General features: G+C 54.1%; 1 protein-coding gene across 1 annotated transcript in view; it reads right to left on the bottom strand.

Annotated features, from left to right (window-relative positions):
* LOC128901708 (neuronal acetylcholine receptor subunit alpha-10-like) overlaps positions 1-18,927 on the bottom strand; it is a 29,501-nt gene extending 10,574 nt beyond the window's left edge. The window contains exon 1 of the mRNA XM_054183868.1: positions 18,910-18,927. Coding sequence (XP_054039843.1) covers positions 18,910-18,927 — 18 coding nt within the window. The remainder of the gene's footprint in view (positions 1-18,909) is intronic.
* Positions 18,928-19,170: the final 243 nt, after the last annotated feature.

The following is a 19,170-nucleotide window of genomic DNA, read 5'->3' as shown; positions in this document are numbered from 1 at the left end:
ATGGAGAGAGGCGTGGTGAGCTCTCTCGCCAGCTCCCTGAGTACTCTTGGGTGAATCAGTCGGGACGGACAAACGACAAGACTCTCCTTGAAGAGTTAAGTTAAGCTCTCTCTTTATTACAAACTTGGCTTTCTTATATATCTAATCTTTTGTTCATGTGTTCTTTCTACGCATTAGCGTAGCTTCCTCAAATAATGTCTGCCCTAGGTTTGTCCATTGCGTTACACTAAATGCCGTAACCGACGTTACTTCTACTCCCTCTTCCTTTCCCCACAATAGCATTTTTCGCAAGGTCACTTCAGGGAGGATTACACCCTGCCGCTTTAACAGCAGCGTCCATGTGGAGAGTACAGTCTGCTCTTCCTTAGTTAACTTCTCTCCCATGTCCCCAGTGGCTCACCTACTACAGGTGTCTTCTGAAATATGATCCGGATCCGTCAACAGCTCTGCCCGCTGTCTTCAGCTTCACTGGGCTCCGTCCCCACGACTATTTCCAGTCGTCTTCTTCCTCAGTATCACGTTGGGGTCACCAATTGTCGTTTCAGTCGGGACGGACAAACGACAAGACTCTCCTTGAAAAGTTAAGTTAAGCTCTCTCTTTATTACAAACTTGGCTTTCTTATATATCTAATCTTTTGTTGACACTCCGTTCACGTGTTCTTTCTACGCTTTCAATTGGTTAGGTTACATAGCACACGCGCTCGTAGCTACAATACGATTGGTTATTGAAATCCTGTTCGCATTGCTCAAAATCTGGCTTCCTCACAGCCTAACTCTCCTTCTTCTCTGAAGCGATCTTCTTCTTTCTCCTTTTTGTTACTTTGCCCTTATATGACGCAACTCGCGGCCTTCTTACGCCTACACTGCAATCTCTATCTCTTCTGTCAAAGGGTCTACGGGCCCGCCGCATCCCCCAACATGTATGTTATTGCATGCCTTAGTAGACTGCTCTGTGTTATGCCCTGCGAGACTAAAATGAACCCAGCAGAAGCGGTCTCCTGAGCAAGGGGGTGGAATATGGGAAAGCAACGGCAGATCGGCGAGGAGGATTGTAAATACACTCAAGGGACTCGCACCTGGGTGCTGGAAAACACATATATCACACCAATCGTTATTCAGTCTCGGGTGCTGGCAAGAAAAACGTTTGGATGACATAAGCCTGTGATGGACTCACAGACACCTCATCTAGCTGCTTGAGAATCTTGGCCTGTTGTGGAAGAAGATCAAAGCACAGTACCAGCAAGAACAGGGAGTCCGCATGCGCTCTTGCTAACGAGGACTCTTTTGCTGCCAAGGATTCGTGATAACAAGGACTCTCTTGCTGCCAAGGATAAGTTTAACAATGCTACTAGTACCGCTATTTCTGAGTTGTTGCTGGATGTAGATAGTATTCGATATGCGATGTTGCAAAACAGAACTGCTACTGATTTTTTGCTTTCAGCTCACAGACATGGTTGTCAAGATTTTAAAGGACTGCATTGTATGAATCTAAGTGACCACTCCAAATCCATCCATGCCCAGTTGCAGGAACTGCACCGACCGAACCAGCAACTTGTGGAGACCACTGGGTGAAATCTCTTTGCTGGCTGGACTTGGGGGTGGGGTTGGTTGAAGCAAATTATACTCATTGCCTGTGTGGAAGGAATTTGTCTGTTATGTTTAGTATGCTGTTTGCCGTGTGTAATAAGCATTATACGATCAGTTGTAAATGCCGCTTTGCATCGTACCCTCGTACGAGTTGTAGAATATGTTGCTCTAAAAACTATGTGTGTATCCATGAGAACCCGACCTTCACAGAAGAAGCTAAGACGGGATTACAACAATGTAGTCACGTATCAGACAGCCGCTGTTAGCAAAGCTGGATCATGAGTTTGGTGAGACTCGCTGCATACGCTGGCCACGCGTGCAGCGACTCTGGCCTGTACTTTTCTACTCAGTCCAGTGCAGGAGAGTCTGGTGGGACTTGCTGCGTGCACTGGCCACGCGTGCAGTGACTCTAGCCTGTACTTCTCCACTCAATCCAGTGCAGGATATAAGGGGGCTGTCTCGGGTCAGAGACGGGGAGAGAGACATGAGCGAGGGGGAGAGAGACATGAGCGCACTTTGAAGATACAGGGGATGCCCTGAAGCACTGTGTCTGCCCCCGCCCCCCCCCCCATAAGTTCTATGTTCATTAACCCCAACAGCTCCGAAGGCATTACAGCATGTTGCAAGATAAGATATAGTCTACTACTGCTGCAAGACGCATTGAACACCTTCCTACAAGAATTTCAACTTTATGCCCTGATAGGACAGTGGGATGATGCACTCGCAAAGAGCCTGACTGCACTAGAGTGGGTATTTTTGCCACATACCTTTTCAAAACCAGTAACTACGATGATTGAAATGTTACCGCGATTGTTTTTCCAGGGTCGTTTGTGCTGTCAGCAGCTTTCTGGAATGGATCCAAGCCACATACATGTCCCCACCAAAAAGGATGACCTTGACCCTTGGTTAGCACAAAGTCTTAACCTCCTTAGTACATTATATTGGGCAAATAAATTATTCTTTCCCCTGGCACAGACTATTACAGTCACTTTCACAAATTCCTTTACAGCCGCGCATCCTGCTAGCACCAAAGCCTCTTGATGGCACCTGTTCGGTGTTTGCAGATGGTTCAGGGACACAGTAAAGGCTTTGGACTTATTTCAACAGGAACTGCTAAATGTAGGCAGAATCTCAATGTGTTACTGGTATTGTTCAAAGACTTGAAGGAGCATTTCTAAAACAAGTAGAGAACCAATGGTTATTTAGTCTCTTACTGCAATTACTGTTGCTTTTATGAAAAAGACAGTTTCCTTATTTTATTGTCCAGATACGCTCTCATAGCTGTTTACTTGGCCCGTTAACTGAGGGAAACACAGTTGCGGATTATCACACTGTTGGTAACAACTCCCAACATTATGCAGCAAGCTAAAATGTCGCATGATTTTTTTTCATCAAAATGCGAAGGCATTGAGGAAGCAATTTTCTTTGACACAACAACAAGCACATGATACTGTGTGAACGTGTGCCGGTTGTCAGCAGCTGGCTCCTCTGCCATCCTTTGCGGGGGTTAACCCGCGAGGGCTTACGCCTGATGAACTTTGGCAATCCGATGTTACGCGCATTATGGAATTTGGACATGTTTCAGTTGATTTGTTTTCTCACTTTGTTGTAGCTACTGCTCATACAGGAGAGAAGGCTTGTGATGTTATTCGACGTTGGTTGCAATGCATCGCAGTCGTGGGAGTACCGAAAACTATAAAAACTGATAATGAACCAGCTTATGTGTCCGCTAAAGTACAGGTCTTTTTTTTTTTACAGATATGAGGTATTAAACATGTCACCAGTATTCCTCATTCCCCGACTGGGCAAGCAATTGTGGAGCGTATGCATCATACTTTAAAAACCATGCTTGCTAAACAAAAAAGGGGGAATCCCGTAGGTATGACACCTCAAGAGTGAGTGTATAAAGCAACTCATGTTTTAAGTTTTCTAAACATGTCTTCTTTGTCATCCACAGCAGTAGAGCGACATTTTGTAAGAAGTGTTGAATGGCCTGAACAACCAAAGGTGTATTATAAGCACCCTAAATCGGGGTGCATGCTAACCACAGATAATACTGCAACAAATAGAAGTTGTGAGCAAGACAATTCTGTAATGATTTGTACTTCTCATCCGTCTCTTTGCTTCGGCTCAAAATGCAAGTATACAAGAATGTAATCAATCTTATTGTGTAAAGTTAACGCGAGTAAGGTATAAAACAGCAGTAATATGGATAGGGAATTGGCAAAACGCATTAAAAACACGTCTTTCTCTGTATTGTGATTGGGAGTACAACTCTCGAAGACTTTGTGTTACATCTCTCCCCTGGAATACGTTGCTACATGGCTGAGAAATGGTTAAACACCATCTCCAAGGTGCTTTTGACATGTCGTTGCAAGAAAATATTCGTCCTTTACATGACCAGCTAAAAGCTCAAATACTAAACATTCAAGACTTAATGAACCGCAATGTATTTGAAATATTACAAAAGGATTTCTCGTGGGTAAATCCAAAGAAATTGGCTTTCTGGGCTAAGTTTAGGAATCTGGGTATTTATTGCCTTAGCAGGGTTCTTCTTGATTCTGTTTTTAATTGTGTTCAGTATGATATATAACCTGCTAAGAGCGTCACAACGAGTAGAAGCACGAGTCATGGCCACCTTGTTAATAAATGGTCTGGTGTTAAACAAAAAAGGGGGAGATGGGGCAGATCTACGAGCAGAGGCCTGCGTACGGCCAAAGACACAGTGAGCAGAGCACACAGTAAACACAGAGCCAAGAGAACAGTTCGTACCTTCACTCCATCCTGTGACGACCATATAACGTTCCCGAATCTCGGACAAAGAATAGGGCTAAGTATTCTTCCTTCGCTGGGAACAGCCATGGCATTGAATATGTTGAATAAGATAGGGTGTTGGGCAAGTAAACAGATAAACCTTACAACTGAAATCATATCTAGCTTGCTCACTGATGTTGATAGCATTCAGCATGCTACGTTGCAAAATCGAGCGGCTATTGATTTTTTGCTGTTAGCTCAGGGTCATGGATGTGAAGATTTTGAAGGTATGTGTTGCATGAACCTTTCCAACCACTCATCATCCATTCATAAGCAGTTGCGGGATCTGAAGGATAACATGTCCAAATTAAAAGTGGTCAAAAAGGTTTTGATGACTGGTTAAGCTCATGGGGTATAACGGGATGGTTATCAGATTTACTAAAGCAAGGGCTCATGCTATTGTTGGTTATATTACTATTGGTTATGGTAGCCTCGTGTGTTCTCCGCAAAGTGACTGACATGATAGAAAATGCCATGCATAAGGTCTGGCTGGCTCAAGAAGAAAAAGGGGGGATTGTAGGAATGTGTCTGAGAGAAAATGGTCACGTGAGCCAGCCTCCCTACTATGAGAGATTAGAGCAAGAGCAAAACAGGTGGTAGAAGATGGAATCAGTACATGGCAAAAACGGGAACTGAGAAGGCAGAAAACATGTTGTGCTAATGACTAAGCAATTTACTATGCGAATTCTTGTAACCAATCTGCTGTGTGAACGAACTGCATGGACAGCGCGTGGACAGCGTAACTAGCTAATCAGAAATAAGCGAGTCGCGTGTACGGCGACAACACAGGGTATAAAAGGTGATGATCTGTGCTAATAAACGGCTTCTGTTGGTTCACATTGGATCGTCTGGAGGCCAGTTATTTCTCCTCACCTAGCCAGCCTCGGAGCAGATCTCTGGGCGGTAGTCTTAAATAGTCGTTTAGCCCTAAACAAGACCTGCAACGTATTCAGGAGACATAACACTAGGAACATGCTGGTTTGAGCATCCCAAGGATATTCAAAATTCTCAAAAGCTGTCATGCCTGACCCGAAGGAGAAAAGCCGTTTCCATCAGAGGTGACACGATAAGGGAATGACTGAGACAAAGAGGCTCCAGCAAAGGCTTGTAGAACATCTCTTATCACACAGACAAAAGGACAAAGTGATTCCTACTGGATTAGCGTCTGGAAGGGTAGTCATACATTTAACCAGGGCTAATGACATTGAGCAATTTTTTTACCAAAAAGGAAAGAAATCAACCAGTCAGATAATCCCTTTAGGTGTAGCATAAAGAGAAGCAAACAGCGGCAGGACATGCGGCAAGAATTTTAGGCGCCTCGCACAGACTGTAAACCCTGGAGTACCCAACCAACGGGAAAGAGGGGAGGGAAAAATTGGGCCGGGATTAGGAAATAAAAAGGTGTGGTGTTTCAAGAACGGAAAGTGTGCCTACTTGCTAGGTCACCCGCTCTTGCAAGAGCGTGAATAAAAATGTGCTTCCCAGAGGATTCTGCCTGAGCCTATTTCATTCGGACCGGAACTTATTTCTCCCACCATTCTGTGTGTCCAGAGAAGGGCAAGGGAGCTGCTGAGGGCTCTGGAGCACAGGCCACGGCGCCGGGCCCTCAGCCGCCCCACAGCCGGGCGCAGCCCCGCCGCAGGCCCCGGCCCCGGCCCCGGCACCGCCCCGGCCCACAGCGGCGGCTGATGGCGGCGCTCGGGGGTTCCCTCACAGGACGCCGCGGTGTTCCCCCCCTCCGATTATTAACCGCTCCTAATTTTTCAGACAGGCAGAGATGATCTGTTACCGAGCATCCCAAGGGAGATCAAGAGAGACTTCTGGGCCTTGGGATGACTAGGAAAGGGCTCAGGAGCGCAAGTCGTGTTCTCCTCTGTCGTTGCAGGCCCAGGGAAGGATGAGGAAAGCAACAGGAAGAGCCAGCAGATCAATACCTGGCTGCGAGCCTGGTGTCAGTGGCAGGACTTTGGGGTTTTTGATCACAGCATGGTTTACAGGACAGCAGGCCTGTTGGAGACAGATGGGATACACCTGCCTCAAAAGGGGAAAAGGATCCTTGCACAGGAGTTGGCAGGGCTCATCAAAGGGGCTTTCAAGTAGATTTGAAGGGGGAAAGGGATGAATCCGGCAGCAGAGACACAAGGGTCGTTGATGGTTAGAAACTACAGCTGCTCCTGGGAATGGTCAGGTAGGAGTGAAGCCTTCTTCCAGCAAAAAGGTGTCAGGACCAGTAGGCCAGCTGAAGTGCTTCCACACTCATGCCTGCAGCATGGGCAAGAAAGAGGAGGAGCTGGAAGCCATTGTGCAGCAGGACAGCTATGACGTAGTCGCTGTCACGGAAACGTGGTGGGCTGACTCGCACGACTGGAGTGCTGCATTAGATGGCTACAAACCCTTCAGAAGGGACAGGCAAGGAAGGAGAGGAGGTGGGGTGGCCCTGTATGTTGGGGAGTGTTGTGAACATCGAGACCTTAATGATGGTAAACACTGGGGTTGAGTGTTTCTGGGTAAGAATGAGGGGGAGGGCCAACAAGGCTGATATGACGGTCTGTTATAGACTGCCCAACCAGGACAGAGAGGCAGGTGAAATATTCTGTAAGCAGGTGGGAGAAATCTCACGATTGCTGGCCCTTGCCCTGGTGGGAGACTTCAACCTACCAGATATCAGCTGGGAACACCATACAGCTGAGAGGGAAGAGTCTTGGAGGTTTCTGGGGTGTGTGGGGATAAATTCCTGACACAGCTGGTGGGGGAACGCACTAGGGAAGGAGCCCTGCTGGACCTGCTGTTTGTGAACAGAGAAGGACTTGTGGGGGATGTGATGTTGGAGGCCGTCTTGGGCACAGTGACCATGAAATGACAGAGTTTTTGATTCTTAGGGAAGCAAGGAAGGGTGCCAGCAGAACTGCCACCATGGGCTTCTGGAGGGGGGACTTTGGTCTTTTCGGGAGCCTGCTGGAGAGAGCCTTCCTCTAGGTTTGGCTCAACACCCAGAGGAGAAGTGAAAAACTGTCTTCTCAATGGAAGACGACAGCGAAGCTGAGCAGAATCGCTGGGCTCACCTACCTGATGGCTGTCTGAGACGTGTCTTCCATTGGTCAGACGACAGGGACAGATGTAACGCTGCCTTGCTCTGTAAAAATGGAATTGGGCCCTGCACTCGGGATCCCTCCCTCCTCCACGAAAGATGAAACTGGAATTTGGACTACTGGGGGAAGCCCCGTCTTACCAAGAAAATACTCAATGGCTTTGGCTAGGCGGTTTTGTGATAAAACACATGGACGCGTGTGCGACGAGCGAGGGAAACAAGCAGTCGACTCAATATGAGTGATAAAGCAAGCTTCAGCTTTATTGCAGCTTCATCAGACTTTTATACTCTTATACTTAGATATGCCTATTTGTCTTACAACTATTGGCTGTGCGCTAAAGATTACATTATTCATACTCCTCCTACATGCAGTTTCTTGGGTCCAGGTTTGTTCCTGTTCTCTCACAGTCTACTTTCTCAAAGTTGTTTATCTGACTTAAGGAAGGTCAGCACGGCCTTCAGCATCTTTCTTATCAGCGTGACTCGGAATTCTCCATGCAGGCAGGCATAGCTTACTTCTGACAATCCTGCATGGCGCCGTGTCCGTTCTCATATAGCCATTCCTCAACACGGGTGACAATTTTTAACCAGATTGAGAAAAGGTGGACAGTCCCCGGAAGACATATGGCAGTAAAGGGGATTGTGAGTTCTTGGCCCACAGGTTGGAAGTTTTCCGGTGCAAAACCCAAGCAGGAGGCTGGAGGGCAACCGTGGTCATACTTCCCATTCCAAAGGCTGCAGATGGGTTATGCTGACGTGCCTCCTGTGGAAGGCGTTAAGCACCTGCTGGTAATCATGGATCAACCCTCAGGAGGAGTAGAAGCTTTTCCTACCAGGAAAGCTGATCCCCCAGGAATGGTCAAAGCACTTTTGTGGGAAATCATTCCCAGATACTGACTGAAATGAAACCAGAGGATCAGACAGGGGTTCTCATTTTTCAGCAGGAATACTAAATAATATCTATAAAAGTTCAGCCTGGAGAAGATTGCGGGGAGACCTTGGAGCCCGTTCCAGCCCCTCAGGGGGCTCCAGGAAAGCTGGGGAGGGACTCTGGATGAGGGAGGGGAGCCATGGGACGAGGGGGAAGGGGTATCCACTGCAAGAGGGGAGATTGAGCTGAGATCTGAGGCAGAAATTCTTGGCTGTGAGGGCGGTGAGCCCCTGGCCCAGGTTGCCGAGAGAAGCTGTGGCTGCCCCATCCCTGGAGGGGTTCAAGGCCAGGTTGGCCGGGGCTTGGAGCAAGCTGGGCTGGTGGGAGGTGTCCCTGCCCAGGGCAGGGGGTGGCACTGGGTGGGCTTTAGAGGGCCCTTCCCACCCAAACCATGCCCTGAAGGGGTGGGGCCCTTCTCCTTCTCCTTTTCCCCTTCTCCTTCTCCTTCTCCCTCCCTTCTTGTTATGGTTTGAGAAACCCACCACAATTTCTTGTCCTTTAGACAACTACTCTCTCACCCGATGACCCCTCCCCACCCGGGAAGGGGAATTGGGGAAAAGCAAGGAAACAGGAGGGTTGCAATAGAAATCGATTTAATAGGATAAAACTAAAGAATTAACCTTAATAATGCTAAAGAAGCAGTGTCAATCCCGATATCAATATAAAATACCCAAGGACTACACCCAGCCCATTCCATCAGCAGGAAGCCGTGCACTCCCAGCAGGGGACAGCCAATGGGGGACACTGCGAGCGCTGTGGCTTCGGGAGGAAGGGAAGGGCTCAGGGCTCCGAGACCGCGGCAAGGAGTTCTCTGGACCACCGCCATCAAGGGAGAGTCGAACTACACAGCAGACTTTATAATTTATATTAAATGTGATGTTCGTGCTATGAAATAGTCCTGTTGGCAGCTTGGGGCAAGTGCCCTCCTTCTCTTGCTCTTCCTCATCCCTTGCTGCGTGTCACCAAGGGGGGCCCTGACTGCCCTGTGATGTCACAAAGCGGGGCTCTGACTGCCCCACGATGTCACAAAGGGGGACGTGCCCCCCTGCCACACTATAAAAGGGGGACGCAGTCCCCACTGGAGCTGTCAGCGGATGCTGGGCACCGCAGTCTGGCATTGTCTGGGCAGACTGCAGCCTCGGCCTCTGACACCCCAGCAGTCTTGCGGGTCCCGTCACTGGGGACCCAGGAGGACACTGGGGAGCCGCATCGCGGTTCTGTGCTGGTGACTCGGAGCACCGCAGCCACACCGGAGTCGGTGCCATGGGGCGCTCTGACGCCGTGTCTCCCCTGGGCCCTCTCATCCTGATCGTGACAGGGCTCAGCATATTCTCATCCGTGCTGCAGAGCAAGCGGCTTCAGGTAGGTGACTGTTGCACCACACTGTGCTGCGGCATGGGGTGGCGAGGGATGGCATGGGGTGGTGTGGGGTGCCGTGGGGGGCTGTGGTGTGGGACTGGGAAGCGCTCCCGTCTCACCCAGCTCCTGGGGACCTTGCAGAAGTGGTGGAAGAAGAACAAGAAGAAGCGTCAGACAAGCAAGACAGGAGCCCGGCCAGAGAAGCAGAGCGGTGAGTGGCCCCAGTATGGAGCACCCTGCAAACGGCCGACACCCCACGGCAGCCCTGAGCCGGGGCTGTGCAGGGGGCTGCCGGCCGCTCAATCTGTCTCCTCCCGCTGCAGCTTCTCGGGCAGTGGATGGAAGAGTGGAGAAATCCCGGCCCAAGCAGGAGAAGCGGTGAGTGTGGGGGAGACCCCAGATGCTGCCCCAGACCCTCACCCCGTGCCCTGCCCCTGCCTGCGCTGGGCAGCCCTGCCCACCGGCCAAGGAGGGGTGCTGCCCGCGGGTCCCGCTGGGCTCTGGGGTGCAGCGGGGTCTCTTTCTCCTCCTCTGCAGGGCGAGTGCGGAGGCCTTGAACAGGAAGCCCCTCTCCCCACGGGCCCCGCTGGCCACCATGGACTCCATGACAGACGGAGGCTCCTCTTCCTTCAGCTCCCTCTACTCCTTCCCAGAGCCCTGGCCTGGTGCGATGGCGGAGCTGGCAGCGCTCAACCGCTCAAGACCCCGCCATCCCCCCAGGGCTGTCAAGGGGAGGGTGGAGGAGCCAGGGCCAGCCCTCTGCCAGGAGCCCCCACAGGAACTGCCTAGAAGGACCAATCAAGAGCCGGTCCCCAGGGAAAGCAGGGACAGGGCGCAGAGCCCTGTGCACACGCAGCCTTCACCCTGCAGCCCCCCAGCCATGGCCTCGGACCAAGGGGAGCTGGTCATGGAGCTCCTCCACTGTTTCGAGTGCACCCAGGAGATGGTCAGGCAGTGCTGTGAGATGCTGAAGGTGCTGCAGGCCCGTTGGCAAGGGGCAGCGGGAGCCTGTGACCAGAACCTCCCCGGGGAGCCCTTCCATCCCCTGGGCAGGATGGAGGCGCAGCAGCAGCTGGGGTCCACAGTGAAGCCCCAGCACCTGGGAGCGGAGCGGCCGTGGGTGGATGCAAACACGGATAAGGCTGAGGATGGGGACATGGACAAGGAGGAGGACACAGGACCAGAGAGAAGTGTGAAGGAGAAGGAAAGGAGCAGCCCTGTGGAGCTCGGCAGGGGGAGCCTGGCGGAAGTGAAGAGAAACAGCAAGATGGGGCCGGGCGAGAACAACTCCATGGGGCCAAGCACCAGCAGCCCCCCAGGCTCAGGCAGGAGCACCCCCATGGATGTGGAAGGGAGGACGGACAGGGCGCAGAGCCCCGTGAACGTGCAGCCGCTCACCAGCAGCCCCCCAGCCAAGGCCACAGACGAGAGGGAGCTCTACTTGGAGCTCTTGGACACTGTCAAGACCTTGGAGGAGGAGAGGCAGCACCACAGCGAGCCCGTGGACAGGGAGTGTGACCAGGCGTCCCCAGGGCTGTGCCCGCTAGGACGGTGCCTGTGTCACTGCTGCACCCGGCTCTGCCACCGCCTGAAGGACTGCTGGAGACGCTGCTGCCGGCTGCGCCGCGTCCGCTTCAGCAATTTCCCATAATGGGTGGGAAGTGTGGGGCCGGGAATCCCCTGGGGTGCCCCTCTTGTCAACCAATAAAAAAGTCAGTATTTTCTCTATCCCTGGTGCTGTGGTTCATCCACCCTTCCCGCAGCTGGGGGTGTTACCCCCTCAGTGCCCAACGCCAGTGCGACAGGCTGGCACCCACGAAACTCGGGGGGAGGTGGTGGCTGATACACCCCGATGGGTGTGTTGGCGCCTGACCCCTGTCCCAGTTGAAGTGGCTGCAGGTCCCCCTGGACAGAGGGAGATGGCCAGGAGAAGGACCCAGAGGGAGACGGCCGGGACAGGGACCCTGGCGCAGCTGGGGATGCTGAGGATCGGGCCCTGCTCCTGGCTTAAGGATGCGGAGGAGAAGTGATCCCCCCGTCAGGTGCTGCCCGTGGGCCCTGCTGGGGTCCAGGGCGCAGAGGGGTCTCTTCTCTCTCCTCCTCTGCAGGGCGAGTGCGGAGGCATTGAGCAGGGACAGGGTGCAGAACCCTGTGTACATGAAGCCTTCACCCCAGAGCGCCCCACCCCACCCCACCGCCCCCCAGCCATGGCCTCGGACCAAGGGGAGCTGGTCGTGGGGCTCCTCTGCTCTTTCGAGTCCACCCAGGAGATGGCCAGGCGGTGCTATGAGATGCTGAAGGTGCTGCAGGCCCGTTGGCAAGGGGCAGCGGGGGCCTGTGATCGGAACCTCCCCGGGGAGCCCTTCCATCCCCTGGGCAGGATGGAGGCGCAGCAGCAGCTGGGGGCCACAGTGAAGCCCCAGCACCTGGGAGCGGAGCGGCCGTGGGTGGAGCTCTACAGACCCCGATGGCTGCGGGTGTTTAGAGCATCGAGGGGTTGAGTCGTAGTCGGGTTTTCTGCTGCGTTCAGGCTGTTTCAGCCACTTACCAGCCCGATCTCCAGCCGAAACAGGGCTGAGTTTTGGTTTTGGTGCTGAGCTCTCGCTGACGGCCTCACGCAAGAGCATTAACTTGGGTTTGGCTGAGCATCTGCCTGCACCCAAGTGCGGTTCGCTCACACAGCAGGGCTGCACCCCTCACCGTCCCCTACCCGCGCAACAACCTGCACCCGCCCCTGAACGTGGCGGCTTCCCCTTGTGCGGCTCCAACGGCAGCTTCCCCTTCAAATTCCCCCACTCCAACCCGGCGAGAGCCCTGCAGCTGCTGCGGGACCCTGCCAGCCACCCGCGGCACCCAAGTGCTGCCCCACACCCGCCATGGGTGCTATGATGGACCCCAGCACTGACCTGCCCTGCCCTGGGTGGGCAGCAGCCCCAGAGCTCCACGAGCCCCGCACTCTGTCACCAAAGGCATCGAGGACCAGACCCCTCTGTCCCTCCTGGGCACCATCCTGGCCCCAGCCAGCACCCGGAGGGGACGGGGTGGGGGCTGCCCCGCTCCCCTGGGACCCTCAGCAGGGCTGCCGGACACTGGAGTGGCGTCTCGGGGGGCTGCAGCAGACCCGGCCCCTGGCCAGGCAGGGTGGCAGGCACCGGTGGGGACACAGGAGGAGCGGAAGGTGTCCATGTGTATATATATATACGGTCCAGAGGAGGCCCCGGAGATGCTGGGAGGGCTGGAGGCCCTCTGCTGTGAGGACAGGCTGAGAGAGTTGGGGGGTTCAGCCTGGAGAAGAGAAAGCTCCGCGGAGACATTGGAGCCCCTTCCAGTCCCTCAAGGGGCTCCAGGAAAGCTGTGGAGGGACTCTGGATGAGGGAGGGGAGCCATGGGACGAGGGGGAAGGGGTTTCCACTGCAAGAGGGGAGATTTTGCTGAGATCTCGGGCAGAAATTCTTGGCTGTGAGGGCAGTGAGCCCCTGGCCCAGGTTGCCCAGAGAAGCTGTGGCTGCCCCATCCCTGGAGGGGTTCAAGGCCAGGTTGGCCAGGGCTTGGAGCAAGCTGGGCTGGTGGGAGGTGTCCCTGCCCAGGGCAGGGGGTGGCACTGGGTAGGCTTTAGAGGTCCCTTCCCACCCAAAGCATTCCCTGAAGGGGTGGGGCCCTTCTCCTTCTCCCTCCCTTCTTGTTATGGTTTGAGAAACCCACCACAATTTCTTGTCCTTTAGACAACTACTCTCTCACCTGATGACCCCTCCCCACCCGGGAAGGGGAATTGGGGAAAAACAAGGAAACAGGAGGGTTGCAATAGAAATCGATTTAATAGGATAAAAATAAAGAATTAACATTAATAATGCTAAAGAAGCAGTGTCAATCCCGATATCAATATAAAATACCCAAGGACTACACCCAGCCCATTCCATCAGCAGGAAGCCGTGCACTCCCAGCAGGGGACAGCCAATGGGGGACACTGCGAGCGCTGCGGCTTCGGGAGGAAGGGAAGGGCTCAGGGCTCCGAGACTACGGCAAGGAGTTCTCTGGACCACCGCCATCAAGGGAGAGTCGAACTACACAGCAGACTTTATAATTTATATCGAACGTGATGTTCATGCTATGAAATAGTCCTGTTGGCAGCTTGGGGCAAGTACCCTCCTTCTCTTGCTCTTCCTCATCCCTTGCTGAGTGTCGCCAAGGGGGGCTCTGACTGCCCCACGATGTCACAAAGCGGGCACGTAAACCCCGGCCACACTATAAATGGGGGACGCGGTCCCCACTGGAGCCGTCAGTGGATGCTGGGCACCGCAGTCTGGCATTGTCTGGGCAGACTGCAGCCTCGGCCTCTGACACCCCAGCAGTCTTGCGGGTCCCGTCACTGGGGACCCAGGAGGACACTGGGGAGCCGCATCGCGGTTCTGTGCTGGTGACTCGGAGCACCGCAGCCACACCGGAGTCGGTGCCATGGGGCGCTCTGACGCTGTGTCTCCCTTGGGCCCTCTCTTCCTGATCGTGATGGGGCTCAGCGTGTTCTCAGCTGTGCTGCAGAGCAAGCGGCTTCAGGTAGGTGACTGTTGCACCACACTGTGCTGCGGCGTGGGGTGGCGAGGGATGGCATGGGGTGGCGTGGGGTGCCGTGGGGGGCTGTGGTGTGGGACTGGGAGGTGCTCCCGTCTCACCCAGCTCCTCGGAACATTGCAGAAGTGGTTTAAGAAGAAGAAGAAGAAGCGTCGGACAAGGAGGACAAGAGCCCGGCCAGAGAAGCAGAGCGGTGAGTGGCCCCAGCACCGAGCACCCTGCAAATGGCCTACACCCCACGGCAGCCCTGAGCCGGGGCTGTGCCGGCAGCTGCTGGCCGCTCACTCTGTCTCCTCCCTCCGCAGCTTCTCAGCCAGTGGATGGAGGAGTGGAGAAATCCCGGCCCAAGCAGGAGAAGCGGTGAGTGTGGGGGAGACCCCAGATGCTGCCCCAGACCCTCACCCCATGCCCTGCCCCTGCCTGCGCTGGGCAGCCCTGCCCACCGGCCAAGGAGGGGTGCTGCCCGCGGGTCCCGCTGGGGTCCGAGGTGCAGTGGGGTCTCTTTCTCCTCCTCTGCAGGGCGAGTGCGGAGGCCTTGAACAGGAAGCCCCTCTCCCCATGGGCCCCAATGGCCACCATGAACCCAATGACAGACAGAGGCTGCTCTTCCTTCAGCTCCCTCTACTCCTTCCCGGAGCCCTGGCCTGGTGCAATGGCGGAGCTGGCAGCACTCGACCGCTCAGGACCCCGCCATCTCCCCAGGGCTGTCAACGGGAGGGTGGAGGAGCCAGGGCCAGCCCTCTGCCAGGAGCCCCCACTGGAAATGCCTACAAGGACCAAGCAAGAGCCGGTCCCCAGGGAAAGCAGGGACAGGGCGCAGAGCCCTATGCACACGCAGCCTTCACCCTGCAGCCCCCCAGCCATGGCCACGGACCAAGGGGAGCTGATCATGGAGCTCCTCCACTGTTTCGAGTGCACCCAGGAGATGGCCAGGCAGTGCTGTGAGATGCTGAAGGTGCTGCAGGCCCGTTGGCAAGGGGCAGCGGGAGCCTGTGACCAGAACCTCCCCGGGGAGCCCTTCCATCCCCTGGGCAGGATGGCGGCGCAGGAGCAGCTGGGGGCCACAGTGAAGCCCCGGCACCTGGGAGTGGAGTGGCCGTGAGTGGATGCAAACACGGATAAGGCTGAGGATGGGGACATGGACAAGGAGGAGGACACAGGACCAGAGAGAAGTGTGAAGGAGAAGGAAAGGAGCAGCCCTGTGGAGCTCGGCAGGGGGAGCCTGGCAGAAGTGTAGAGAAAAAGCAACGTGGGGCCGGGCGAGAACAACTCCATGGGGCCAAGCACCAGCAGCCCCCCAGGCTCAGGCAGGAACACCCCCATGGATGCGGAAGGGAGGAGGGACAGGGCGCAGAGCCCCATGAATGTTCTTCCGCCGCCCAGCAGCCCCCCAGCCAAGGCCACGGACGACAAGTTGCTCTACTTGGAGCTCTTGGACACTGTCAAGACCTTGGAGGAGGAGGGCCAGCAGCATGGCAAGCCTGTGAATAGGGAGTGTGACCAGGCGTCCCCAGGGCTGTGCCCACTAGGACGGTGCCTGTGTCACTGCTGCACCCGGCTCTGGCACCGCCTGAAGGACTGCTGGAGACGCTGCTGCCGGCCGCGCCGTGTCTGCTTCAGCAATTTCCCCCAATGGGTGGGAAGTGTGGGGCCAGGAACCCCCTGGGGTGCCCCTCTTCTGAACCAATAAAAAAGTCAGTATTTTCTCTATCCCTGTGACTGTCAGCAGATCAGTTTTGTCCCTTGACAGGAGCAGAGAATCAGTTTTGGGTAACGACAACAGTAGATGCTACAGTAATGCCCACTCTCCCGTGGAGATGGGGGGGCCCTTGAGCATTACACCCCACCCAGAGAGATAGACAACTTCTATTACCGTTAGAAGATGTCGTACCCTCAGCTCATGCCATGATCTTACTTGACATATTGGAAATATTGGAAAATTGGAAAGGGCACCTGGCTAGTTCACACCAGGGGTTCTAATAATTGACTGGTCCTGCCCAATCAGAACTTCCACGTACCGTAGAAGGGGATAAAGTCCCCGTAGTGCACATGAAGAGTATGTCAGGGAAGACAGTCTGGGTTAGTCCGGCCTCGGGCAAAAGCAAACCCATCTCTGGGATTGCTTTCACTTAAGGAAGAGAGAACTAGAGCAGGGCAGGTTTAGATTAGGCATTAGGAAGAAGTTCTTTACAACGAGGGTGGTGAGACAATGGCACAGTTTGCCTGGAGAGGTGGTGGAGGCCCCATCCCTGGAGACATTCAAGGAGGGACTTCATGAGGCTCTGAGCAACCTGATCTAGTTGAAGATGTCCCTGCTTACTGCAGGGGGGTGGGACTAGATGGCATTTAAAGGTCCCTTCCAACCCAACACCTTCTATGATTCTCTAAGGCCCTGGGGGCACTTGGACGGTGATGCAGAAGGATGGGGAGCTCTGATATGCACCTCATAGAATCATAGAATCTTCATGGTTGGAAGGGACCTTTGAGATCATCGAGTCCAACCATACACACACAAAAAAACCCCCTACAATCTCTGCCACTAGAGCATGCCCTGAAGTGCCAAATCTAGGCGTTTCTTAAACACCTCTAGGGATGGTGACTCAACCACCTCCCTGGGCAGGTCATTCCAGTGCCTGACCACTCTTTCAGTGAAGTAATTCTTCCTACTATCTAATCTAAACCTTCCCTGCCGCAGCTTCAGACCATTTCCTCTGGTCCTGTCATTATTCACCTGGGAGAAGAGGCCAACACCCACCTCTCTCCAACCTCCTTTCAGGGACTTGTGGAGGGCAATGAGGTCTCCCCTCAGCCTCCTCTTCTCCAAGCTAAACATGCCCAGCTCCCTCAGCCTCTCCTCATAGGACTTGGTCTCCAGACCCCTCACCAGCCTGGTAGCTCTCCTCTGGACACGCTCCAGCACTTCAAGGTCCCTCTTGTACAGAGGGGCCCAGAACTGAACACAGCACTCCAGGTGAGGCCTCACCAGTGCCGAGTACAGAGGCACGATCACTTCCCTACTCCTGCTGGCCACGCTATTCCTCATACAAGCCAGAATGCTGTTGGCCTTCTTGGCCACCTGGGCACACTGCTGGCTCATGGTAAGCTGGCCGGCCACCAGCACCCCCAGGTCCTTTTCTGCGGGGCAGCTTTCCAGCCACTCTTCCCCAAGCCCCTGGCGTTGCTTGGGGTTGTTGTGACCGAAATGCAGGACCCGGCCCTTGGCCTTATTAAACCTCATCCAATTGGCCTTGGCCCATCCATCCAGCCTGTCCAGGGCCCTCTGGAGAGCCTTCCTTCCCTCAAGCAGATCAACACTCCCACCTAGTTTGGTGTCATCTGCAAACCTACCGAGGGTGCACTCAGTCCCCTCATCCAGATCATTGATAAAGATTTTAAACAAAACTGGCCCCAAAACTGAGCCCTGAGGGACACCACTGGTGACCGGCCGCCAAGAGGATTTCACCCCACTAATCACAACTCTCTGGGCACGGCCATCCAGCCAGTTTTTAACCCAGCAAAGAGTACACTTGTCTATGCCACGATTCGCCAGCTTCTCCAGGAGAATGCTGTGGGGGACGGTGTCAAAGGCCTTACCAAAGTCCAGAGAGACAACGTCCACAGCCTTCCCCGCATCCAGAAGGCGGCTCACATGGTCATGGGGATCTGACTGTGGGTGAGACAAGCCAATGAATCAATTTGTGTGATGTTAATTGCTAAATAGCCCTGCCACTCTATGTCATCATTATTAGAATTGCTAGATGCCATACCAATGGGACTCCAGTAAGAATCACTCAAAACAATGGCAGATGGACTTTGATGAACGTGAGTAAAGCGCAGCGGTGATGGGATCACACCTGATCTCAGCAACTGGTGCCCAGCAACTTCCTCAAGATTGACATCTTCAACCTGCGGAACCTGGGCAGGGTCCGCACCAGCTACACCAGCGGCGAGCTCTGGATACAGCATGCAGGAGTCCAGCACCACACACCATCTCCCCTGCCCTGAGAGACTGCTCTGACAGAGGGAGCCCAAAGCCATGGGTTAAATGAACTCAACCTCAACGGACATTGTCGAGGGATGGCCCAGAGACTAAGGGTCGGTCTCTTCTCTCAAGGAACAGGCGACAGGACAAGAGGAAACGGCCTCAAGTTGCACCAGGGGAGGTTTAGGATGGATATTAGGAAAAACGTTTTCACCAAAAGGGTTGTCATTGGAAGAGGCTGCCCAGGGCAGTGGTGGAGTCACCATCCCGGGAGGGATTTACAAGCCGGGCAGACGTGGTGCTGAGGGACATGGGATAGCGGTGGTTTTTGTCAGTGTTGGGTTGATGGTTGGACTTGATGATCTGAAAGGTCCCTTCCAACCTCGACCATTCTATGATAGCTGTATGTCTATAGATGTGTGTATATATCAAAGACAGGGAAAAGCGGTGGTAATTCATTGGAAAGTGTAAGATCTGGGCATGACGTTGAAGGTATAGAACAAAGGGTGGATAACGCCCGGTTCTGGCAGGAATAGGGTCAATTTTCCCAAGGAGCTGGCACGGGACACAGGTATTCCATACCATCACCATGCGAGCCATGCCCAGTCTATAGCCGGGAGCTGGCTGGAAAAGGGAGCAGGAGATCCCCGCTGGGGGGTAGGCTGGGGGCTTCCCGGCTCCGGTCGGTGAGCAGTGGTACATTAATGGTGTTCTGTACATTCCTCTAACAGCGTTATTGTTGTGGTTTTCCGCTTTCCTTCTCTGTTCTGTTAAACTGCCTTGATCTCAACCCACGAGTTTTGCCTTTTTCTTCCCATTCTACCCCTCTCCCGTGGCGGGGGG

The sequence above is a fragment of the Rissa tridactyla genome, chromosome 1 (assembly GCF_028500815.1).
Source record: "Rissa tridactyla isolate bRisTri1 chromosome 1, bRisTri1.patW.cur.20221130, whole genome shotgun sequence".
Classification (NCBI taxonomy): Eukaryota; Metazoa; Chordata; class Aves; order Charadriiformes; family Laridae; genus Rissa; species Rissa tridactyla.
This window is presented reverse-complemented; position numbering and strand designations above follow the sequence as displayed.